The sequence below is a fragment of the Lissotriton helveticus genome, chromosome 8, assembly GCF_964261635.1.
Source record: "Lissotriton helveticus chromosome 8, aLisHel1.1, whole genome shotgun sequence".
NCBI lineage: Eukaryota > Metazoa > Chordata > Amphibia > Caudata > Salamandridae > Lissotriton > Lissotriton helveticus.
In genome coordinates, this window is record NC_136069.1 from 422,155,121 (window position 1) to 422,182,270 (window position 27,150).

At 47.6% G+C, this 27,150-nt stretch overlaps 1 protein-coding gene across 1 annotated transcript in view; it reads right to left on the bottom strand.

Moving 5' to 3' along the window:
* VWA8 (von Willebrand factor A domain containing 8) overlaps window positions 1-27,150 on the bottom strand; it is a 1,418,144-nt gene that overhangs the window by 29,241 nt on the left and 1,361,753 nt on the right. Inside the window, exon 42 of the mRNA XM_078657276.1 lies at window positions 21,411-21,569. Within this exon, the coding sequence (XP_078513402.1) occupies window positions 21,411-21,569 (159 nt within the window). The remainder of the gene's footprint in view (window positions 1-21,410; window positions 21,570-27,150) is intronic.

Here is a 27,150-nt window from a genome sequence, read left to right on the forward strand (position 1 = left end):
CAGGCTGGGAGAGGGCAGGCTGGGAGAGGGCAGGCCGGGAGTGGGCAGGCCGGGAGTGGGCAGGCCGCGAGTGGGCAGGCCGCGAGAGGGCAGGCCGCGAGAGGGCAGGCCGCGAGAGGGCAGGCCGGGAAGCAGAGAGGGTCTTACCTGAGAAGTCTGCCAGCGCGGAGCTCTCCGGGGCGCAGAGCAGCAGCAGGGCCCAGCAGAGCAGGGCGGGCGAGCCCCAAGCCTCTGGTGGTGGTGCTAGTGCTGCTGCTGGACACGACTTTTATGTAGTTGCTGCTTTGTGTTAAGAGTAATTGTAATAATCTTGTAACTTAATTACGTAATTTGTAAACCCATAAATAGTTTACCCTTGACAAACGAGCAGAGTGGGCGATGCAAGTAAAATGTTAAAAGAGTCGGTGGCCGAGCAAACACTGAGAAGGGAGATGGCGGAAGGGAAAAGAAGTTTGTTAGTCACTTCCCGCAATATTAGCTGACCATGGACGGCACAAGAGGCCTCTGGGGACAGGGGGCTGCTGGGGGTCCTCGTTTTGCTGGCGCAGGACGGTGGGGTCAGGCATGGGCTGGTGGGGGGTGCCTGCTGGGCGACCTAAGGGCGGGTGGGGAGGGAGGAATGCGAGGAAATGCAAGGCCTTGTGGCCTGAGTTGCGGTGCTGTCTGAGGGCAAGAGGTCTCGTGCCACACTCGGGCAAGGGGGCATCGCGTAGTTGACACTGGAGTGGATCCACTCCCGGACTTGACCCGATGCGGGAGGGGGGGGCTCGTAATTAAGAGGTAACAAAGGTTTCGGAAAGTGAAGGGACGAGGCGGTGTCTTGCGGGACAGTGGCGCGCGGCAGGATGGTGCGGGGGCGCCGCGGAGCTCAGCACAACATCAATAGGAGCAGAGGGGAGGGGGCGATGACAAGGAGATCAGGCGCGAAGCAGGGGATAGGCGGGCACATGGCCTGGAAGGACAGGGGAGGGGTGGTCTTTTATGGGGCGGGCAGGTTGGGTTGCGATGGGGATGGACATGCGAGAGATTCATGCGGATGCATTGGGTGCTGTTTATACAAGTTGGTAACAGCATTAGAAGAAGAGAGTGATGTCAACGCGTAACTATGACTCATTCACTGCCGATTAAGGTGCAGGAACGCCAGGTAGAAAAGACGCTTCACTGGTTTCTAAATATTTATTTGTTTATTAATTGTTTATGCATTTTTGTGTAGCGCGGACTTTGCCCAGTGGCGTCGGAGCGCTTCACAGTGGGAACAGAGGTGATGCATGATGAGAGCAGATTGCAGAGGCAGACGTGGCGTTACATGGGGTAGAGGTGACGGTTGTGAGCAAGCATAATGCATGGGGTGGTAGGGAGTGCACAGGAGGAAGGGGTGACGGGCTCAACCTTCACCAGCAAACCTACTCCAAAATAAAACAACAAACAAAATATATTGGATCACCATAACGCCACCACCTCATTAGCCCCATCTTGTCAAATGCTCGTCGCACGAATACCCAAGAACAGAAATGCCACTGGTACTATTTTCTGGTTTCACACGCATTAGCGAAAATTGAAAAACAAAAGAGCACAGTGTGCAGTGGAACACGTGGTCTCTACGACAGAAGAAAAATCCCAGCGCCGCTTTGCTAATCTGGCAGCCTGACAATAGTAGCAAAAGATGGGGTGAAACTGACCGTAAACAGCTAGAAGCTCAAACCAGGGGAATGACTGCGCTACTCTCGAGTACTGCCCTGCACGAGAATGCTGCCCACCAAGTCCACGGCAAACCTCGGGGAGACAGACGACTGCGCGTGCACAGCCACAGCTTCTAGGCACCGCCGCTGGAGTTCTTTAACCCGCCCCTGGGGAACAGCGCAGTCATGGATTGGGTGAAAGCATGTTGTCAGGGATTGGCAAATGCTGTACACACACAAAAACAAGCACCTACGAGGACACAGGGGGCGGGAGAGGACACGGACGGCGGGAGGGGGGCGGGAGAGGACACGAACGGCGGGAGGGGGGCGGGAGAGGACACGGACGGCGGGAGGGGGGCGGGAGAGGACACGAACGGCGGAAGAGGACACAGACGGCGGGAGAGGACACGGACGGCGGGAGGGGGGCGGGAGAGGACACGAACGGCGGGAGGGGACACGGACGGCGGGAGGGAGGCGGGAAACGTGCACAGGACAGCGAGGGGGGGCGGGGGCGGGGAGGCACACGGAGGGGGGCGGGAATGGACAGCGCATCTGAAATCACTTTCAGTGAAAGGGGAGGGAACGGGAAAAAACGAAACTCCGCCCAGGGAAAAAATCTCGGGAACGCCCCCGAATCTGGTCCGGCCTTGACGGACAGATCCGGCACCCAATGGCTAGCCTCCATTTATGGAGCTAGCCAATGAGAGCCGGGGGACGTTCCCGAAGTCCTTATTGTAAATAAAGGATTTCACCTGCGCCGAAAAGCTGCGCAGAGCGCAGCCTTCGGCAGGCGAAACCCAAAAATGAGGTAAGAAACGCATTTTGCGACGGGTCACTTGTTGTGCACTTACTTTGTTGGCCTCTACATAGCTATACATAACAGCAGCCCAACAACTGGATTCCAAAGGATGGAAAAGACTTGACCTGAATGTTAAGAGGTAAGACAACCGGAACGCGGAGAATCATTTATGCTATGCAGCTGTACACAGCCTGCACACAAAGAAACAAGTTATTACTTCAGATGCTCGTTGATTAACTTTCTACACAAATATGAAAAACACATTAATTGATTCCAATAGACGCCCAAATGCAGACATCCCATTAGATAATATATAGTATGATCCTATATCATACTTAGGACTGTTAAAAGGTCATTTTAGTTTCTAGACCGTTTTACTTTCGCATTCTTTATTGATTAAATATGTAATGCCAACAAATCAAAAACATCATCCACAGCTAACGCTAACTTGCTTAGAACAAGGTAGCGTGAAATGCAACAGGATGCATGTTACCAGATCCGCAAAAATAAGTGTCACACCAGAGAAAATAAAAGGGCAAAACTAGTCTGGACCATTGCAGAGGCGTTACTACAAATTGACAAAATGTTTTGCAAATAGTAACTGGTCCTCCGCGACTTCTTTTTAATTCATTGGGATAAAAAAATAATCCCCTTGATAGCTTTACAATATTCAATATTTTAAATAGGTATTTACGTAGCCCACAGATTCCCTTGCCTGTGTGGGTGGAAAACTTCAAGCAATTAGCCAATATGAAATACAAATCCACGGCACCAATGTACAACAAGCTCTGGCAAAAACAAAGCTCCACTGGGGAGAAGCAGATACTCTTTGTGCAAAACCACACTATCTAAAACAAATATGTCAGCTAGTTGTAAATGATGATATAAGCTCTGTGCAACCGGAGTGGCGTTTACAGATGAAACTGTGTGGATATCACTACCGCATTCTGGTTATAATACATGTGCCAGGTTTCATTTTAATAAGTAAATGTAAAAGCTTAAAAACACAAATGGTGCAATGCAGTGGTGTCCGAAAGGAAAAAGGTCATATCAATTTAACACCCCCGGACTTTCCCCAGAAAGTAGGCAATTATTTATTTAAATTACCCAAGTGTTAAAGATTTATTTATTTATTTGTAAAACACGCAAAAGGCCCGAAACCCACTGACTACTAAAGATATAGTAAAGGTCAAGACTGCTATCCCCGTAGATTTAAGATCAGATTGTGCCCTGGGCCTGATCGCACTTCAGCCCAGCAGATACAGGTCAGGCGGCTGAGCCCAGAAAACACTAGTCCCAGCAAAAGATTGTCAGCCAAACTCGGTGCTTGTATTGAGAAAGAATACAAGGTGACAGCGGAAGTAAGGGACACAGAAGTCAATCGAGACAGACATACAAGGAAGAGAAATACAGATGCAGTGACAGACGAAGCAACAGGCAAATAGATATAGTGGCAGAGATAGAGGCAGCGATACTGATTTTGTCTGTCTTTATCTCTTCCTAACTCCCTCCCAGCTGTCGGTTGTCTCCATCTTTACTTGCCTTTTTCTTGTTGGTTTTCCTCTCCGTCTTTCTCCTTCGTCCCTCCTCTTATTCTGCCTCTCTTCCTTCCTATTTTTCTCCGTTTCTCTGTTCCGTGTCTCTTCTCTCCCTTTATATGCGTTTCTTTCTCCCAGTCTGTTTTTCCGTCTCTTTAAGCCGTCTTCCTTTTCTTTTTCTCTACCTACATTTCCGTGTCTCCAAATCTATATGGTTCTTTTGCTTGCCTTTTTCTGCCTCTCCCTCTTTTCCTGACTTTCTTTCTACTTCCAGGTCTGTCCCCGTCTTATTCCGCATGCCTTTCCCTGACTTTGCATCTCCTACCTTTCTCTCGCTATGTCTCTCTCTTCCAGCTCCTGCATTCCCTGTACTGGGCAATTCGACTTTCTTACAATCTTGGGCGAAGTGCAAATGTTGCTGTGCTCAGTTACACGCAGCCTAAAAAGCTTTACTGTCAAATGCCCTAGCCTTTCAAAGGTTCGTAGAAACAGACTGAATACATCTGGCTGTGAAATGCTGTTAATAGCCTGAGACATCTATACTAATGCCTGCTCTGTCAAGTGATCGGCTGACTGTACGGTAACAAAAATGTATTTGGGAGCTTTCTTTCCCCAGCATGGGGAGTTACACACTTCGTTTGGACACGGGGAGGAAACGTTTATGGAAACAATTTCAACTGTTACGTACCAAATTAATGCGCGGCCGATGTTAATAAGATCTTTTGTTGACAACGGAAGGGAAAACCTAAAAATCCACTAAAACGTTTAAATTCAAATGTTTTGAAGTATTTTTAGGATTGGAAAAATAAAACTGAGTAACATACTGAACAGAGGGCACAGGCGAGGAACAATGGACACAAAGGGAATTCCCGAGATGGAAAGGGCTCTTCATCGAAGCGCACAAAAATGGAGGTGCGCCATGGCTTCCGAGCTGGGAAAAACAACGAGCTCTCCCCTTCTCCGTCGTGTCTTCTCACAGAGCACGGAAACTAGCATCGAAAAAACGCGATTTTGACATCAAATCCCACTGAAGGAGCACCCCAATAAGCTTATGTCAGTGTCCAGGGGAGATCGGACCCCCTTACGCCGCTCCAGAATTGGGTAACGTTGATCCAAGTGGGAGAATAAAAACACTGGAAACTGCTGCTCTGTCCAAAGCACAGCCGCCATGAACAGCTCCTTCCCAGCTCTGAGAGCGGGGGCGGGAGAGGACACGAACGGCGGGAGGGGGGCGGGAGAGGACACGGACGGCGGGAGGGGGGCGGGAGAGGACACGAACGGCGGGAGGGGGGCAGGAGAGGACACGGACGGCGGGAGGGGGGCGGGAGAGGACACGAACGGCGGAAGAGGACACGAACGGCGGAAGAGGACACGGACGGCGGGAGGGAGGCGGGAAACGTGCACAGGACAGCGAGGGGGGGCGGGGAGGCACACGGAGGGGGGCGGGAATGGACAGCGCATCTGAAATCACTTTCAGTGAGGGGAGGGAACGGGAAAAAACGAAACTCCGCCCAGGGAAAAAATCTCGGGAACGCCCCCGAATCTGGTCCGGCCTTGACGGACAGATCCGGCACCCAATGGCTAGCCTCCATTTATGGAGCTAGCCAATGAGAGCCGGGGGACGTTCCCGAAGTCCTTATTGTCAACAAAGGATTTCACCTGCGCCGAAAAGCTGCGCAGAGCGCAGCCTTCGGCAGGCGAAACCCAAAAAGGACATATATAAAGAAAATGCGGATTAGCCGCTGTATCGTGCTAGCAAATAAAAGAACACAAGAATCGTTAGGAAAAACAAAAGGAATCGAGTAAAATCAGTAGGCCACTGATGAGAGCTCTTTTCAACCTCACTGAAATGGAAGCATTGGGAACAACCCCTCAGGAAATATGAAACTAGTGAGGAAAGCCGAACTCAACGCCATGATGACTGCGAGACAGCTCGGCTCCACAGACCACCCCGCCCAATTAACGGCAAACCCTAGGCAAATATTAGAAATAAACAATGCAATAGCAAAGTAACAGGTTAAAACGTTTTTATTTTGAACAAAAATATATTAAACAACTATTTACACGGCAAACGGCTGCAACAACAAACCCACAATGCATTTCGCTGTCTGCTTGACGCCGTTCCTGTCCCTCCTTCCCCAAAGTAGCAATATCGGGCTACTTTGGGCTACTTTCTAGTAGGTTTTTGGGCGTCAGAAAGTCTACAAAAGCCGTCGGCGGCGGCGTGGGGTGGAGAACCATTCCGCGAATAGTCCGGAGGCGACAAAACGCGCCAAGGCCTGTCCCCGGGATGAACCAAGGGACCCGTTCCTGGGGCCGTGGCAAAGAACGGCCGGCCGCCGAAGGCATGGGCCCGACCCGGAATGAACTGGTCCTCCCATTCCCTTCTTCTCCCGGCGCCTTGCAGGCCACGGGGGGGGGATGTCTTGCATATGCCTCCGACCCCCCCTTCTTCTTCATCGCCTGGTCCGGCCATAACAAATGTCAGCGAGACGCCGTGGGGTGCACTGGGAGGGAGAGGCGGCACGGACGAGCCTCTCCCGCCTCCCCAGGTGGAGGCCCCTCAGCTGCACCCCCAACGCTCCACGCACCCGGCAAAGGGTTCGTCCACTCTTGCGGTGCAGTGTCGCTCCACACACCCGGCAAAGGGTTCGTCCACTCTTGCAGTATAGGGACGCTCCACACACCCAGCAGGGTCTCGTCCACTGTGGCGGTGCTACGACGCCTCACCCAACAGGCTGGAGTCCGTCTGCTCATTTGACCCAGTGACTGCCGGTAGCTGCAGAACTCCTAAAAATGACGGTCGACCTTGCAGGAACGAACCTGGCGTGCAAGGATGGCCTGGTCGCTGGCCAACTAGAAAAACGAGTCCTCCGTTCAGAAACGTTCCCCTCAGCTTTGAAGATTCTACGAGAGTTGCGGAGGGCCCTCGACCTCCACGGGCCCCCAACCGCCACCGATGGGAAGTGACTGCCATGATCACCCGCAGAACGACCAAGACGTAACCACAAGACGTCGGCGCCCTCATGCTGGCGCCAGCCTCAGTTTTGAATGACCCAAGCTACTGCAGACTACCGATTTGATCAGTTCCGGTGGAACGTCAGTACGACCCGGTAGGAAAGATTGTTGCCCCTCCCTTTTCTTTGATTGATGGTTCATGTCACCGGTCCCTTCTGTTGCCCCTTAACGCAACTTCTGGACTGCCGAAAAGAAGTTCTGGTCCAACCACGAGTTGGTAGAGACAGTTTGACTATACTTGGACCCGCCTGACCCCACCCAAAATGGCGCCGGTACAAACGAAACTCACAATTCCCCGTTGTGTTCCGGATGCTCAGACTTGATATCGTGAGATATGTATGCAGTTTTGAAGCACATGGCGGGAGGGGATGAGTATTGCTTGAACATTCGAACAATGAATTTGATATTAAGTTCTGACGCATCATTGATTACAGTATTATTGAAAGTTCGAATCTTTTTGACACTAATGGTACTTACCCACAATGAATTTTCGATATGATTTTATTGCACTTATCGTACCTTGATGAAATAAAACAACCACCGACTCAGTTATGTTTTCCGCAGATAAATATGCCCTCATGTACAGTTCCAGTCTGCTCCGTGGCTGGCCCACGTGGTTGTAGGCCTGCATTTGTACGTCAACATTTTTTAAAATAAAGATTTTGTGACAAACAAATAGTCGTAGTTTTTGGATTGGTAAGTTCGAATACATAGCCCTTGTTTCCGATCTACGTAAAATATAGGCGAAATAAAGCAAGTCGATTACTGAAAGGTTAAAAAGCAAAGTACCTAGGAATATTGAAAATGCGAACGATCCAAGTTGTTGCGTGTTTTTTTTACTTTTGTGCAACCTAAGGCAATCGATAAAGGTCCCGATGTTCTGTTTTACTTTGTATGCCACATATCTCAGGGAAATTGTTTCAGATGCCCCTAAACCAGACCCGGTACCACTGTAGACCACCCTGACTCCTCGAAGAAGAACACGAGTTCACCCACTTTACCCTGATTGCCCTTTTGTTTCGACCCCCCCCCCACACAAGATCCGCAATACCACACGTGGGCGATCTATGCAATGGGCAGTCCATAAATGATTATGCCTCCCGCACCACCAGTCCCACGGGGCTTAAACGCCGAGATGGAAGGGACTGCACCCCGCGGAGATAGGCCGAAATACGTAGTAAGTAAAAAGCCTTTTGGGTTTATGCGCGCGAATGTGTCTTTAAACGCTGCCCCCACCCCTTCTTCTTCCCCTTCTTTCTGCAGGTCGCATCAGAACATCGACTAAAGTGTGGAGAAGACCTAAGCAACGTGGATTTGGGTGATATGAATGCATGTGTGCATGACCGAATGTGTGTAACTCGACTGGATATACGTTGCACGCGTTGACCTGATAAGAGAGATGTTTTTGTACAACTTGAGTGATGATTGGACGGCCGATGGAATGGGGAAAAAGGGGGTCTGAACATAACACCTATACACGATAAACAGACATAGATATAACGCACCCTTACTTAGAAACTACCATCTCTCTAATAATGCAACCAAGAATGACGTGCAGCTACGAGTAGATTCTTACGCCATGAAACTCGAAGTTGCCCATTGTTCCCCCAACTAAGACCCTCCGTTGCCTTGGCCTGGATACCCGTCCGCTAAAAAAATGATTCAAAGATCCCACCGTAAGTACTAGCCCGACCAGGATAGTTCCCGAACAATTGACGAAAGTATAAGTATTTGCAACAGAGACGAACAGCAAAAGACGGCCAGGCGAATTAAATAGGAAACTAAGGATGCGCAGCATGCAGGAGGAAATGTCTTTGGCCAAGTACTGTTCTATGTTTTGTCTTGATTTCTGTATGTAAATGCATGTACCCCCCCCCCCTCGCCTGAATTCATGTGTACGTGGTATATGGATTTACGTTGTCCCTCAGTCTGTGTTTCTATATAATATGACCCCTACTGTTTTGTGTTTTGCGCGCACCAAAATGGCCTATTATTGTACATGTTTCTCTCTCTCTTGTCCTTTCCCTTCATGTTGTACGTGTACCGAATAGTTCATTTAAAATGCGAACGACCCCTGCTCCCTCTTCCTCTGTGTGGTAATGTTGTGCCCCGCCGGCACGAGCCTAATTGGTTTTTCGAACACAAAGGTGATCGACAAAAATTGCCAGAAACTAAAACAATTGTAATTTGCCATGTTACTACCTCTCCTTTTCTGTAAAAATGACAGAACTCGAATTGGCTATAAGGAAAGGACAGGTAAGACGACTGATGTCCCCCTAATCTGGCCCTTTTTATAGGAGGACTATACGTCAGTGGCCTTCTGCTCTCAGCTCGTTAGAAACACAATCTCCTAGGCCCAGATTGCCCCACCCCTCCGCACCCAAGTACGGATGTCCAAAACGTCCCCGTTCCTCCCGCTTGACCCCAGCTCCGTAAACTCGAGGTATAACTGATGACCCTGCTTAACTGTTGCTCCCCGAGAGAAGAGTGTTTAGCCTCTACCCCTCTCTCATGATGATAAAAGACTGCCAGGGCTAGGGTTAGAAAGCCACATGCGACATGAATGAACGCCAAATAGACCTAGTTCAAAATCAGTAGACACGCCTGTATACATACTCCACAGTGATAACTTCTGACCGTGACCGATGAAACGTACCCCCAGCTACCTAGACCTCGGACGGAATTGAAATGTATAAATGCCTTCTCTTGCCAGTTCGCTAAAACCTGCTTTGTACCCATTCAAGGATACACAGCCACCGGAGGAGAGGGGCTGGATGTGACGCACAGCCTGGCCACAGATCGTGAGGCGCGTGTGACCTCGACCTAAGATGGAGCCGCAGAGCAACGGGACGCGGGACGATGCACCACTCTCAAACGCAGAAAACGAAGGAATGGAGGGCTGCCTTGAAGCCCTCTACTTGTTGACCCACGCGTGCCAGAAGTCCCCGCCCCTTTGAGCCCGATTGATGTACCTGCCTGCGCATCACACTTTTGCTCCCCTGGTCCGTCTCAAAGATCCGGTCCCACTCCGCCCTCTCCTCCCCCGATTATCCGACAAAACCCCTTCTATCCTTTTCACGTGGATTTTGACTCCGAGACAGAAATGCAGGTGCCCAGCATAAGGCACCCTTAAGAGAGATTAGCTAGGAAACAGGACTGTGGCCTAACGGCAAAGGACAGATCACACCCTGCGACGTGTAAAGAAGGACCCGAGCTGGACCTATAGCTCCACCGCCGGTGCTCAACAGCGCCAACGGAAGAAAACGAACTACCAGTGATGACTCGCTACTAATAAAGACACTGTGGCGAAGACCCCCCTTTTTCGGAACTTTCTACACCCCTTGACTAATTGCTTGTATTGGACTAAATTCCTCCCTCAATCACTTTTGCCTGTAAAATGTTTCATCGGTCACTTTTAAGTACGACAAATGTAAATTTATATGTATTCCACCTCGTATGTTGCATCAACTACACACGGTTATATGTAAGTCTACCAATTTTGACAAACGCTATTTCATTGACTAAACACGACTATATGTATGATAAACACGGAAATGATCTAGCTTATGTAAAAAGCGGCGACTGTGGAAAATGACAAAATGTATATGTACATAAGCGGCGTTCATTTGTGTTCACCCTCTCCACTGTTGAAGGTAAAGAAAGTCACAAAACAGTGGCCCCGCCATCTTGTTCCCTTTCAGACTCCATCACGAACATAGATAGTAGCCATCTTTGTGTCATGACCTCCCTGCCCATTGCCGATAGTCACTCTCTCTCCCTCTCTCCAGTCCCGCAAGCACCCCGCGCCCCGACAGCCCCCGGTCTCTCCTGTTCGGGCATATATATAAACGCACCGCTAAACACGACCTTGTCTCCGTGCTGAACCCCTGCCCCCCTCGCTCTTTCATCCTACTCACAGAACGGGCCCTTTTGGTAACCTCTTCCTCCCTGCCCGATTGCCCGGCCTGATCCCAGGCCATCACCTAGCCCAACAGATGCAGTTTATTGCTTCCTACAGTAGGACCTCGCCTCACATCAGAGGAGCGGTGATTAATCAAGGCCTTCACACCCCTAGACCTGACGGACACCCCCGCATCCCTCCCAGGAACATCCTTCCTCTCTTCTGATGCCCCCCCCCGGCTACACCTGGCCTCTCGACCCAGTCCCACATCATAAAACTAGGTCTCGTGGATGTACCCCTCCGGCCCCGCATAGCGAAACATGATCTTATCGCCCGCCCAACCTTAGATCTGACCACCCCCTCCTGCCCTCGTGCCCTGTTGGAATGTCCGGCTGCAGATTACAATCACATGTCACATTTGGGAGGGGAAAACAACATCAGAGCGGTCAGTATGGGAATGGGCCTGGAGCTGGGGTCCCAAACATGCCCTTTTTGTACTTCAAAGTGTCTTTATTGCAATAAGGAATGTTTGTACATCATAAACCTGTGTATAAAAGACTGAGCCGTAGAGAAACTTGTTAGAGCACCTCGAGAAGATACCCTGTTGTCTGATTTGACGTGTTCTGTTTCGTCGGAAATAAACTCCTGTTTCCTGCCTTCCAGTCTCCAGCGCCTGGAGGTCAATATACAATCATACAAAATGAATTAAAACGTAACAAACAGAATATGCAACTTTTTTAAACACGCTTTCAAAGAAAATACTGAGTTCAAGATTAAGCATGAGCTTGAAATTTAGAACCCACTTTTTTTATGGAGATTTGGAGTGTTTTAGAGGTTACAAAATTTAGCATAGAAAAAAATATTGTGGTCCAGGGTGCGACTCGGTCACTCACCTTTGTGCATGACAAAAGCATGGCCTTGCTTAGAAATGCTTTAGTTGTCTCCATTTTGATTAAAATGTAGAAGGGATTCACTCAAGAAAAGGGTGCTTGTGAGATGCTAGCATTCGTATTCCCCAATTTATAATTTATAGCACAATTTTGATCCCTGTCAAATTTCTGTTTGTGCAAGGATTGGAACATCAAGTCGTGGGGTTATTGCCGTGTCTGATAAATGTTGCCTCCCTGTAATTTTTCTAGATCAGTTTTGGAAGAGCAAGCCAGTTCAAATGTGCAGGAGGAAAATGCCTGGTAATTATTGAGGCATGCAACATTTGGTGGGATCCCCAAATTATCGTGTTATTGAAAAGCAAAAACACGAAATAAGAAGTATTTAACAGATATAGTTCGGTAAATAGCAAAGTCCTATCCAGGGCACTCATAACCAGAGATTTCAGTTATCTTCAGCATCACTCTTTTATAATCAGCAGCATGATGGGTGGTTTAGATATGCTTCATAGTAGGAACCTTCATGTATGTTGCCATTTCTAAGAAAAGCCTTTAAGTAAGACATTGAAATGGATTATCTGACATGGCTTTGTATCCGCATAATAAATACATTGTACATGGCAATGAAATATAGGTTGATTATCTGAGGTGTCTTAACTGCAGGTGACTCTCATTGTGTTTCCATATCTGGCATATAATAGTGCCTTACAATATGCACCTGTACCATCACGTGTATGATGGCAGTAGGCCTTAAGTGAGTGATGGGCCTTGGCCGAAGGCTATTTAGTAGCTTTGCCCCTCATTCTTTTCGCCAAGTTTAGAGTTGTGAACGAGAATTTTGATCACAGGGGGCTCAGAGCCATCAAAGATTGGTTTAGAGCGGGGGGGGGGGGTATTATTTCCCAGACACCAACCTTTTTGAGGGCACCACACTTGTGACCTATTTACTCATGGCCCCAACATGGCTCAAACCAGCAGATGATCCCAGACACTGATGTGTGCCAGGCATGAAGTTTCTTTACCGGCCCTGTAAAAACTTCTGAGATGCATGGGGGTGCTTTGAAGTCTGGGATATACCGAGGGAAGGAGAAGGGCTATTGACACATTCCTGGTTCAAGATCTAACTTGATTGCGTCTGCACTGCCACCACACCACAATCGGCACTAAAGTAGTAAAAATTGACTTTAATCAACCAAGAAAAATTCCTTCAAAGTGTTTGGCTCTACAAAATGCCACATTCAGTCCTGCCAACCTCAGCAGATCAATAATTTGAGTGGCAGAATGTTAAATGTGGCGAAGTCCCACTCCCTTACTCAAAGAAGTAGGTTTATGGGAAAAAAATTACATTTCTCATCGGAAGTGAAAGGCTATTGAGCTCCACAACTGTTAGACGGCTTGTGACCATCAGATTCGTAATCTAATTTGCAGACTCTTATTCCAAGCACTGGCAGAGATTGTTCAAAATATTCTGTGTCGGTATTAGTTTTGCAGAAACCACAAGGACAAAAATGCATCGAAAAAAACTACACTATGCCCTAGAATGTCTGGCTGGATTTGGCAAAGGACGTGTCTGCACTAGGAAGTCGAAACAGCTCTGCCAATGTTTCATAAAGTTATTGGCCTTTCAAATCATATAAAATGCTTACCGAACAAACTGACAATAAAGCCCTGAAAAACTGGCCGTAAGTAATATTTATTACAGGTTCTACAGGGCCTTTATTGTCTGTTCATTCGGTAAGCATTTAGTAAAGGCCAATAACTTGATGAAACAAAATTAGAAAAGCTGTTTCGACTTCCTAGAACATTTAGCTACTTAGAGTTGAGGTTTTGCAATATCATAATCCATACTAGGCCCGTCTCAATGGGGTTTTATATTGTTCTGTCAAATGCAAATGTGTCCATTTTTAGGGCTCGGCTGAACGCGCGGAAGCGCGTCTCCGCCGAAGCTCTTTTGTCGGCATGTGTGCTTCCCAGGAGACAATCCTGACCGCGCGCATCGCCCTGAAGGTGATTTCAAAGTGACACGGGCACGCGAACGAGCGCTGCGGCCAGGCGCTGTCTCCTGAGAAGCACACACGCATGCGCATACACACACACATAAGCGCCCACGCACGCACATACATACAGAGACACCCCCCCAGCTCACATACACACACACGAGAGCACCCCCCCTCTCCCCCACATGCATACACACACACGCGCACACACACGCACACACACACACACACACACACAACGAGGGAACCGAGCCCCCCCCCCCCCAGCCCTTTTCAACTTACCAGGTGAATTCTGAGGGACTCCGCTCTCCTTCTGGCGTCGCAAGACGCTTTCACTCCGCCTTCTCTTCCGGTCCGGATGCAGCCCCGCCCCCGTCACAGGCGACTTTGCCTGACTTCCGGTGAGGCTGCTGGGCTCGTTTATTTATGCGATTTTATATAGCGTGAACTTTACCCGTTTGCCAGGGGTGTGCAATGTAGAGTGGCGGGCTGCAGTTGAGCCTCTCGTTTATCCAAGCAGTGGGTGATTTATGAGCAGAAAGAACCTTTGAGTGCTGAGCATGGCAGGGTAATGTTCAACGCTGACAAGCGACAGCATTGGTTGACAAATGGACAGCTAGCCTGGACAGAGGATCTGAAATGAACCCAGCCTGCCCTCTGATCCCACTAGGTGTCTTGAGCAATGCTGTTCATCAGTAAGCGGTCATCGGTGGCCCGGCTGCATGGCTAATGGCACTTTGCATAACGCAGCTCGAGCATCTGCCTGTCTGAGGGGGATTGCTGCAGGAATACAAATGAATGACTGAGTTATGTTGGGCTGTGAGTGTCATATCTGCATCTGTGCTTCTGGCCTCTCTACTGAATACCTCCTCAAGGCCCATTGGTACCTGTCTCATCTGCCTGCCCATGAGCAGTTCTTAATTTAGTTTATCTTAGCATCACTTCACATTCTTCCTTTGTCGATCTCTCACTTGGACTCGCGCCTTGACACCTTCGGGACGGGTAATTGTTCGTGCTCAATAAATCCTTATAACATAACATATTTCTTTAAGCAGAACTTGACCCAGTGTATTTCTTCATTTTAAAAAAAGTGCTCTGCTTACTCTGTACTTCCTGCTCTGGAAAGGAAGGCTTTTAAAAAGCACGCACAAGATTGTGTGTACTTGTCTGGCTTGGCTTGCCGCAGATGTATTTCGCACTGTGCAGTATTGTGGAGCGAGCAAGAAAAGTTAAACTACTAATGCAATCCAATACAGTTTAAAATGAATAATAAAAAAACTTCTGTACATTTTGGACGTGTAACCGAGACATAAGGGTTGGGTTCTAAACCCACCCGTTGAGTTATTAACTTACGAAGTGCGTGATAAATGAATGAGCGCACAGAAGCCGATGGAAATGCTTCTTATTTTAGTGTTTAAGCAGGAGAAGGATGGGAGGCGGGGTTGAACCCCCACTGCATGTCGTGATGAGCAGCTGTCCTCCAGCACGCGGTGACCTTGCTGGCAGGGGTCACGGTCATTGTGTCCATTACTGCTGCGTGTTCGGGTCACGCACTCCTCGGCGGCGACAGGCATTATCATTGTCACAAAGCGCCCCCTGCTCTGGGGGCCAGAGGCGGCCAATGCATGCCAAATATCCTGCCTCTTTAGGGCGGAGCCCTGTAGCCCGAGAGGGATGACAGGCCATATCTGGGTGATAGCTTGTCCCTCCATGGAATGAAATTGTATTTTGTAGCACCTCAAAACAAAACAAAATAATGAAACACCTGCTAGGCGTGAGACACTATAAAGTAGCCCTTCGAATCCTTCCGTCGGATACAAGCTCCCTCCTGAGGTATTTGCCCTCAGTAGCTATCTATACGTAGTCTGAACAACCCCCTCACCCTCACACCCTCTCAAACTTACACACCCTCACTCACCCTTACACCCTCACACGCCCTCACCCTCACCCCCCTCACCCTCACACACACCCTCACACACCCCCTCACACACCCCCTCACCCTCACACCCCCTCACCCTCACACCCCCTCACCCTCACACCCCCTCACCCCCCCCACCCCCTCACACCCCCACCCCCTCACACCCCCACACCCCCACACCCTCACACCCCCACACCCTCACACACCCTCTCTCACCCTCACACACCCTCACTCACCCTCACACACCCTCACTCACCCTCACACACCCTCACACACCCTCACCAGCATAGCATAACAAAACATAGCATAACAACACACATCATAGCATAACAAAACACAGCACAGCATAATAAAAAAGCACAGGATAGCAAAGGATAGCATAGCATAATTATTCCCAACTCTCCTTATTATTGAGCAACATATGACAGTTTGCAAATCATCTTTATACACCAATTCAGAGTTTTCGGAAAATGTATGCAACTCATTGTCATACACAATGCCAATAACTCAAACTTTAATGCTGCGAGCCCTATTGCATTGTAAATGCTTGTTTAAATTTGGTGACCGTTTGCCTGAGGGTTGCCAGTTAATGTGCAATACAGGAGCCTTAGTTGGGTATGGTGACAAGCCAATCATAAAGGCTATAGGCTTAGTTAGTTGATTGGGAAATGATATTGGCATTTCTATTTATAAGCCACTGAACCATTTGAGCTGCCGTTTTTATATGTCAGGACAACAGTAGCACCGGCGGCCATGTGCAGATCAAAATAGAGAAGCCTGGACTAAGAGAATTACATCTTCACGATATTATGGCCTGTACATACTCTTACACGCTACTAATTCCTGATATCTATCTATATTCGCTAAAATAGCCAACGGTTGCAGGGACGTTATAGCTAGGGTCAGATTTTACTTATACAAAACCAGAGAAATTCAGCCGTTATAGTTACCCGAGTTGACTATAACTCGAGCCCCCACAATGCACTGATTATGACCTCACATATTACATCACTCATGACATGGTCAGTGACATCACTGATGACATCACTAATTACGTCATCCAGTGACTGTTTTTATAAAGTTTATGAGCTTTAAATATATATAAAAAGGTGCATTGATGAATCAGTGGGTGTTTGAGTGTCTGTATGGATGACTCAGAGGGTGCATGACAATGCATAAATGAGTGATTAGGTGTCTCTGTGAATGTATAGGTAAGTGACGAGTTGTGTAAATGAGTGTATATGTCTGTCAGTTGATGTCTAAGTGGGTGTATGAGTGTGTTAGTGGGTACATGAATGGCTATGTGGGTGACGGATTGGTTGTCTGACTACATCTATGGTTGTCTGGGTATCTGTGTGTTTGGGTGAGGAGGTGTGTGACTGCCTGTATGGATGAGTGATTAGGTTAGCCTGTGGCTGTATGGGGTACTGTATGGGTCTCTCAGAAGCTGTATGGGCGAGTGAGTGACTGTATGGATGTGTTGGTGATTGAGCGAATGTGTCAGTATGGGTGAGTGGGTATATGAAAGGCAGTATAGGAGAGTGACGGGGTATATGAGTCACTGTATGCGTGAGTGAGTGAATATGAGAGTGGCTATATGGATGAGTGCGTGCTTCTGTCACTAACTGTATAGGTGAGTGGCTATGTGTTGCTATTTTTATGAATAAGTGGGTGTGAGTGTTACTGTTTAAGTGAATAAGTGGCTGTGTGATTGATGTATGGGTGAGTGTCTAGGTGTGTGAGTAGTTCTATGGCTGACTCACTCAGTGTGTGAGTGCCTGTATGTGTGCATGAGTGGATATGTCAATGGCTATATTAGTGAGTGAGTGGGTATATAAGTGGCAGTATGGGTCAGCGAGTGGATGTGTGTGTAGATCTATCAATCAGTGAGTGGCTGTGTAGGTACCGGTATGGCTCTGTGAATGGGTTTGTGAATGTGGGAGTGTCAGTGGGTGTATAAAAGATTCTCTAGGGGTGTGAGTGGGTGCGTCAGAGATACTGTGGATGATGTCATCAGTGATGTCACTGACCATGTCATGAGTTATGTAATACATGAGGTCATAAGCAGTACAGTGCGGGGCTGGGAGTTATAGTTAACTCGGGTAATTATAACGGCTGAATTTCTATGGTTTTGTATGAGTAAAATCTGACCCTATCTATACCATCCCTGTAACCTTTGTCTTTTTTAGTGAATTTCTAAGATTTTTTTAATTCTATTTGCCAACTATAACGTCCTTGTAACCTTTGTTTTTTGCGTGAATTTCTAAGGTTTTGTAACTAGCAGTCATGTTTGCAAAGTGGTGGAGAAAGGGGGCTGGGCCTTCGACCAGCTCGCATGAATTCTGCGGAGTAGGACTTACAGGAGGTACAAGGAGGGCTTCTGGAGCCAGGGAGACTTTATCCCCCATCTAATAGTGCGCTTGGTGGCACATTTGCATAGTGGTGGAGAAAGGGGGCATGGCCTCTGACAACTTCTCAGCAATCCTGCTGTGTGGGACTTACTGGAGGTAACAGGAAGGGGTAGTTGGCCCACAAGGACGTCCTTGGGGGCCAACTAACCCTCCTATTACCTCCATTAAGTCCCATGCAGCAGGACTGCTGAGATCTGATAGCAGACCATGCCCTCTTTCGCAACCACTCTGCAAAACGCACCTCCTGACGCACTACTAGTAGGGGGATGAAGCCCCCTTGGCTATTGAGGGTCCTTGGGGGCCAACTACCCTTCCTGTTACCTCCAGCAAGTCCTACACAGTGGGTTTACTGAGAAGTTTTCAGTGACCACGCCCTCTTTCTCTGCCACTCTGTAAAATGCACCCCCAGGCACACTAATAATAAAGGGATGAAGACCCCTTGGCTCTTGAGGGTCCTTGTGGGCCAACTAGCCCTCCTGTTGCCTCCAGTAAGTCCCACACAGCTGGATTGGTGAGAGGTGGTCAGAGGCCATTCCCCCTTTCTCCATCAATCTGCAAACGTGTCTCCTGGCGCACTGCTGCTTGGGGGATGAAGTCCACTTTAGTCCTGATGCCCTCATGAGGCAAGGGGACCTGATCCCCCCACCAACAGAGCGCCGAGAGGTGTGTTTGCTGAGTGGTGGAGAAAGGGGGCATGGCCTGTGACCACCTCTCAGCAATCCCACTTGGTGGGGCTTACTGGAGGTAACGGGTGGGCTAGTTGACCCCTAAGGACCCTCAATAGCAAAGGGGACTTCATCCCCCAACCAAGAGCACTCCAGGAGTTGTGTTTGCAGAGTAAAGAAAAAGGGGGTAGGGTCTCTAGTGAGTTAAAAGCTTTTGATTTTTTTTCTTTTAAGGAAGGGGGGCTGCATGGCCTAGACCCTTTAGGCCCCCGGGGACCCCATTCAACGGGCCTGACCCATTTAAAAACATTTTAATAAAATGAAACAGGAGGGAAGGGGGGGGGGTGTAGTGCGACCCCCTTCTTCTGGCCGATTTTGGCCCTGGGGTCTCTATCCCCCGGGACACAGCCATTACTTTTCCTTTTTATCAAGGAAGGAGGGCAGAGTGCCCCCCCCTCCCAGGCCAATTTCGGCCCCGGGGAGCACATCCCCCGGAGCTTGGCCTCTCATTGGGGACTACGGATGTACCTGAAGGCCCCGCTGTCACTGCCCTCTCCTGCCTCCTGCGGGAGCTGGCATTGCTTTTTACACCCAGGGAGCTGCTAACATGCAGCTCCCTGGGTGTAATAAGCAAAGTGTGCTCTGTTTTGAACAAGCAAGAGTAAAATGCTCTTGCTTGTTTGAAGCGGGACACCCTGTTTGCTATAGCATGTCAGGAGCAGTGCTCCCGCCATGCCATAGCAAACTGCAATGTCCCAGGGGTGGGCATCCCGAGACTTTGCTGGAGGCGGCCCTGGGGGGTGGCAGTCTCCAGGGCCATACAGGGCTCCATGAGGTGGGGGGACGCGAGGCGCCCCTCCCCCACTGAAACCAGCCCCGTGGAAGTGGTGGTCCCAGGTGCAGCAGCGGGCGCGTGGCTCCCACGCATTTAAGTATAGTAGCCCCGGGGCTGCGTGGGGAGACAGAGCCCCCCACGCATCTTATTTACACATAGCCCCGGGGAGGTGGCAGTCCCTGGGGCTGCGGGGGCTACGTGCCCCACCCCACTCTCCAGTACATTAGCCCCAGGTAGGTGGTGGTCCCTGGGGCTGCTTCCAGGGCTGTATGCACACACACATTTTAATTTGCACATAGCCCCCCCGCATTTCAGTGATTCAGTCTATTAATTCACCTAGGATGTGTCACCTAGGATGTGTCTATGGCCCCTGAACGGTCCTTGCGGGAGTTTTTTTTACTACTATACCTTACAAACCAATTCCCCCTACTATTTACTGCTCTCACTATATACCATCCTGTAAATATAATCCCTTTCACTTCTGTCATAATTTAATTTGGATTTAAATATCAGGGTTCTCTATTGGTCCCGAGGCACTGCAAGAAAAAAAAACACACACTCAAGAACCCAAATCATCTACAGATTCACTGTTTAATACTTTACGAATCATATTCAGGATATGTGAGGGAAGGGGTGTAACAAAAGCAACAGAGCCTTTTAAAGGAGCATCGATTTACAAATCCATATCCATAATGCCACTGATAAACTGTCCAGTATTTCTCCAGAGATATATTTGAACAAAGGTTTAATGCGTTTTCACATTAAAGGGGAGGATGTCTCAGTGCATTGAAGCTTGTGGCTCAGAAATCAGGTTTCTAAAGGTATTGGGCTCGTAACCCGCCAAGGCTTCCTTGGTTTGGTAGCAATGACGAGTGTCATTTACAGTATTTAAAAATGCAAAAGTGTGTACAAAGTGCTGTGTATAAAAGAAGAAATTATATGATTGTCTCTGGAATGCCTCACTCAGAACTACTATCGTGATAGATTTAAAGGATTCACATACATGCCCCAGCTGTTGATTATATTTTAGATGTGGCTCTAGGGAAGTTTGCGGAATACTGAGTTATGTTAAAAAAAAGTTGTATATTTATGCATTTCTCTTGGTATAGATTTAGGTAATGCTGGCTCTGCTTTTAAAGTTTGAAGGGATTTCATTAGCGTGGTTCCTGTCACTTCAAAGTTGAAACCATAGCACGGGTGGAGAGCTCCTCTGTGACACATTAGTAAAACCAAAGGGCTGGGAATCAACAATTACATGGAGGCGTGCATGTGCCGGGGTGGAACATCGCAGCCCAAATCTGTTGGATGACACAAAGGAAATGGAAGACGTTGCGTCAGCCCAGACAAGGCCACGCCATCTTCCAACTTTAACTGCGCTCTCTGCTCGACAGATTATGTCAGAACATATTGAAATAATCTCAGCATCCCACAGCACTACTGCCGTTTAGCATCTGGCTGCAAGCCAACTAAACAAATTCGCTCCAAGCCCTGCTGTATACAGCAGGCAATTTTAGTGGAAAGTTTGGCGTGCCTTTATGTCAAAAATGCTTCAAATCAAGAAGTATTACGTTGTAGCTTTAGTATTTTCCTGCTGCATCCAACAGATCGGATTAGATCTTCCCTGTATCGTATTACGGGAGGCTGATGAATGCTGCTCCTTGGCTACACAATATTATGCGCCCGCGTCTTCTCCGTGCGGTCTCTGGAAGTTCTCATGATGACGTGAAGCGCCGCGCGCCCACAGCCAGTCAATCATCATTACCTTAAACTTGTGCTCGTAGCTCTCGAAGGCCTCCATGACCATGCAGACGGCCTCCATGGAGCGCTCGAGCCGACCGTCCACGCCGTTGAAGCGGTACATGCTGCCAGAGACGTCCACCAGGAGGCGCACGCGCTTCGGCTTCTGCTGGGGACTCCCGAGCTGAGGGGGACATTGACAAGACGGGTTAAAACGAGGCAACAGTGCAAAGGTCAATCAGTGAAACAACGCCGCTCATTTAGAAAGCTTTTCTATGCGCAGCTACCTTACGCCTGAAGTGAGAATTACTCCTGTACCTCTGAGCTTGATTCACAATTTGCTTTCTTCCATGACTAAGCATGAGAATCAGGAGTACGTCATCACTGAGTACTTTGAGTAAAAGCTTTGTGACTGAAGAACAATGTAAAAAAATATACCTACTTGGCAAGATTAAGAAATCCAATATATACATTTGTGTATTTATATTACATCATCCCCACTGGACTGTGTGTAAATACTTATGTTTCTAAGACCTCCGCCCCTCAATGCAACAGAATAAGAAATATTGTTTCTCTGTATGGAAATAAAGTATATGTGCCCAGAGCAATATAGTATTGGCTACATCCTCATCCATTCACAGCAGCAGGCCAGCTTAATTACAGACCGCCAGGAATTTGTTGCACAGTTAACACAGAGGACACGTTAGGCTCATTGTTTCCGATCTAGTTCAACATTTGCAACACCAAGTGAAAATGAATGTATTTACTGGGTGTGGACAAAGGGTTGTCAAAAAGAAATGAATACGTGATACAGAATGGCAAGGACTCGCATACATTTTCATTTTATGGGGATGGCACATTTTTGTTTCTGCTATTATTATTAATATTTTTAATATTATTATATTTATTAGCACATGTACATCGTAGCATCTTGGCACTAGGAACATAAAGAAACACAATGAAAGTATATACACAAAAGAAGCCATAACAAAAGAACACTGCTAACAAAAGGTCAGGCCCTACTGTCTTCAAATGAGAAAGAAGACCCAACTTCCAACAGAGAGCATAGAGCCATAGAGGTAAACTCTCATCATTCTTTGAATAACCGCACATTTGGAGATAGCACTGAGCTCCAAAGGCAGGTCATTCCAGAGCGTTGTGCCCAATACCTGGAATCAGCTCGCACCTGCCTTTACTCGTTTGATCCAGGAGATATTAAAATGAAAAGCCACAGTTGGTTGCAGAGGCCGTAGTAGGCAATTAGGCTTGATAGAAACGTGGGGCCAGTGTTATATTAGGCTCTACGAATAAGACAGCGAGCCTAGAGCAGAATCCTGTGTCTTCATGGCCCTCCAGTTCAGGGCCTGTCTCAGCTGAGAGGCATGGTCACACTTGCCTAGCACCATCACCACCTTAACAGACATATTTTGAAGATGCTGCTGCAATCTAGTAATAATGCAATCAGGTAAGCCACCCAGGTAGCTGGTGTTACAATAATTCAGATGGGAAAGGACACAAGTGCCACCAAATGGCTGAACCTTTCTTGGAGCAAGAACTGTTACATTTTCTTCAAAGTTTTAAGATGAAAAACCTTGAGACCAACACCTTCAAGGTTGAGGGCAGGTAGGAAAGTGTTTGGTCTAACTGTTTTTTTACAGTGGTCACAAGGACTGGAGGTGCAGCAAACTGTCTAGGCCAGAGCTCAGAAAACCAGACATCGGGATTCACTCCAGTGACCAGCACCTACGTCTTGTCCCTGTTAAGCTTTAGGAACTTACAGGACATCCATTGCTCAATGCCTAGTAAGCAATCTCTCACCTGTGCAAGGGATATGGAGGAGCGTTGGTCAAATGTAAGGCGCTTTTATGTGTCATTTGCATAGGAAAGGTTATTGTACTCGAAAGATTGATTTATGCCACGGAGAGGCTGAATGTATAAATTAAATAGGGTGTGGGGCAGTACACAAAACTGGGGGAACTCACAGGGGTCAAATGGCAGTTCCAGACACTCCTTGTCACTGTTGATGAAAGAATTGGATACATTCAGCAGAGGATCTAGGTTCAAAACAAACTTACAAAAATCACAAGTGTTATAAACATCACTAATAAACAGGAAGAGGGTTAAGTCATTAAGATGAAATTCCAGTTTCAAGAGAGGTGAAAAATTAATTATGTACAAATCACCCCTTTTTTAGCAGGACATTAAAATCTAATTTTGGGCCACGAAACAGGCATATGACCCAAGGCATTTTGCAGTTCATAAATTCTCTCAACTACCTGAGCAGCCTCTTTGTACAACAGTAAAATGTACTGCCATCAATAACGCTATTACTAACAAGACTCACATTAATTTCTTAGCAGACTTCTCCCCCATGACTAGGTAGATAAGGAATATGCCCAAAATAGACACCAGTACTACATTTTTTAGACCAGTAATTTCTTGGTATCTTGAGATAGACAATAGGGCAGTATGAAACTCACTTGAAAAAACAGAGCACCAAGAACCCACAATACATATCTCATGTCTTAAGTTTTTCAATCGTCATTTATCTGAAGAACAGTGCAGAAGGACGGTGTCTTAAATAATCACCGTTAACCTCTTATGTGCTGCATTCAAACCTTACTGAGGTGCAATTTTTTTTTAAACGGAGCAAAATAGAGAAAAAACTGAAAACCACAGATTTTTATTGTTTTTTTAAACACTGGAAAGCACTAAGACCCCCCCCCAAAGGAATACACAACAAATAAAAACTGAAAACAGGAAAGCCTATTCATAACTTTAGAAAATATTACTGCAAACTGGGAAGGTGGTGAAATCAGCAGGAAAAATAAGATGCATAAGAGAGTAGGGTCATACTCTGTCTGAGAAAGAATGAGAAGATATTTGTACAATAGTGGGCATTTCAGCTAAATGTACAACAGGAAAAGAAGCTACGGCCAAGATGGAGCTTCTTTGGTACTTTACCCCACCACATGGCACAAATGTGGCAAGCAAGATTCAGATGTGTTGGTGGGATTGTGGAGCTAACTTGATGCATATTCTATCGAAATGCCCTACACAACACCTTTGGACAGAAGTACTAGATGCCATTGATGGATTTTAGTTTTATTTATTTATTTTTGTGTTTAATAGAGCGCGAACTTGACCCGTAAGGGTATCAGAGGGCTTTACAGGAATCATGGGACTGTACAAAAGGCTAGGAATTGCAAGAATATACAATAGGTTAGGAGGAGGCGGGATGCTGGGTACAAAATGGATAGCAAGACACGTATATACAGTTTACTTTTACAAATACTCAAGACAAGGCCCAAGGTTCTTTGGTGGGGTGACTAGCTAATTCAATGGGAGGCAGTAGTCGGAAGTAAATCAGGGTCACTGAGGTGGGTGAGGGCAAAAATTTAAGCGAGGAATTTACCCATGAGGAAGGTTTTGGGATCCTTTTTGAAGCGTGCTAGAGAAGGAGTTCTTCTGATGGCGGGCGGGAGTGAGTTCCATATTCTTGGTGCAGCCCCAGAGAAAGCCCGATCATAAGGTTTTTTCCCCCGAAAGTGTGCAGGTTGGAGCAAGAGGTCTCTGGCAGACCGGAAGTTTCTGATTCCTCCAGATACCACAAGTTTTTGTGCAAGATATGCAGGGGAGTTGGAGTATAAGGCCTTGTGTGTGATGCATGCCAGTTATGTATTCTGGCCTCGAGAGGAAGCCAGTTCAGAGCTTTCAGGTGTGGTGAAATGTGGTCGAATTTCCTTGTGCCTGTGAGTAGTCAAGCAGCCGCATTGAGGCAAGCTTTTAAGGGTGCCAGAGAGATCTTGGGTGAACCCGAGACGGTAGAACAGCCAAATTCCAGTCTGGAGATGACTAATACTTGGACTGCCATTTTTAGGTCGGGAGCATTGAGGAAGGGTTTCAGTTTCCAAAGATAGCTCGGGTGGAATCTGGCTGATTTGGCCATCGAGTTGATGTGGTCTCGCATGTTCAAGTTGCAGTCGAGGGTTATTCTCAAAGATCTGGCCGAGTCAACGATGGTCGGTGGGCAATTTAAAGCTGTGATAGCTTTAGTCCATATCTGAATCTCAGGGTTGATTTTTGGAGGGGAAATTAAGAGAAATTCAGTTTTCTTCGAGTTGAGTTTGAGTTGATTGGAGGCAAGCTATTGAACAGTCAATTTCAGGGTCTCGTTCAGGGAGAGGATCTCTTCCAGAGATGAGATTTTGATGTAGATCTGAGTGTCATCAGCATACATATGGAAGGAGATATTCGCTGAGCGTAGTACTTCGGCACATTGTTCTAGGCAAAGGTTGAAGAGGGTGGGGGACAGGGTTGATCCTTGAGGGACTCCAACAGTGACTGGAGAGAGAGCAGACAGGTTGCCGTTAATTAGGAATCTCTGTGAACGGTTTTGGAGGAAGGACCTAAACCATTCTAGAACAGGGCCATCCAGTCCCATCCTGAAGTTGAGGCGTTTGAGTAGTTTTTCATGGTTGACCACGTCGAAGGCCGAGGATAGGTCTAGGAGGATTAGGAGACAGGTTTTGCCTTGGTCAAGGGCGTGGAGGGCATCAACGATGTGGAGCATGGTGGTTTCAGTGCTGGGCCCAGGTCTGAATTCGGATGGGAAGTCATCTAGTAGGTGAACGTTGTTGATGTGTTGACTTAGCTGCTGTTGCACACACTTTTCCAACACCTCAGCTAAGAGAGGGATGTTGGAGATAGGACTGAAGTTGTCAGGGGAAGCTGGATCGGGCGATGGTTTTTTCAAGACAGGGAGGACTTAGCCGGCTTTCAGAGCGCAAGGAATCGATCCTTGCCTGAGAGAGGCGCTAATTATTGCAGTCCAGCTAGGAATAATGGATTGAGCGATGGCAGCTAGGCAGTAGGAGGAGAGCGGGTCATTAAAATGGCTGTTTAGGTTTAAGGTAGATAGGATTTTCGAGACAGAGTCTTCGTCATAGAGGTTGAAGTCGGTTCAGTGTGCTTGATTTTTAGGTGAAGCCTGTGGGGGCAGCACAGAAGGGGGAGACAGTTCAAGAGGGGGTTGCGAGAGTGTGGCGAGCTTAGTTCGATTCCTAAGGCTGTGGTTTTGTAGATGAAATAGATGAGAATTCCTCAGATGATATTAGGGACTTGGGGGTTTCTTTTAGTGTTTTGGCCAGTTTATTAGATTGCTGTTTGATCAATTCGAAGAGCTTGCGGGGTCTGGTCTTGGCGTTCCCCAGTTCAGATCTGAAGAATTATTTTTTTGAGTTGAGGATGTTTCTGTTGTAGCCATTTCTGGCCTGGAGGAGGAGTCTTAGGTGTGCGGCAGAGGGGTGCTATCTTCAGATTCTTTCGGATCTCCACTCGTTGTTGAGGGATCCAGTGAACCAGTGGTTTCTATTCTTGATTTGGGTTCTTTTTAGCTTTAGTGAGGCTAGGTCATCCAGAATGTTTGATATAGCCGCAGAGTAATGATCATTGAGTTCACTGGCAGTTGTAATATGCGAGGGGGGGGGGAATGTTTGGAAAATGGAATCTGAGATTCCCATCATATGTCAATATGAATCTGCCTAACAATCAGAATTTCTATTATTCTCCTAGAGGTAGGCAGACATAATTGGAACAATGTGCAGCAAAGTAAGCACTGTGGGGGAAGGCAAGGGTCCCAACAAGCTCAAAATGGAGACACCTTACATGGGAGATATCTGGGAAGGAGAGTCTCTGTACAGCAATTGGGAGATGTACGGAAAGTTATGACTGGGCATGTTTATTGCATATTTAGAGCACTATAG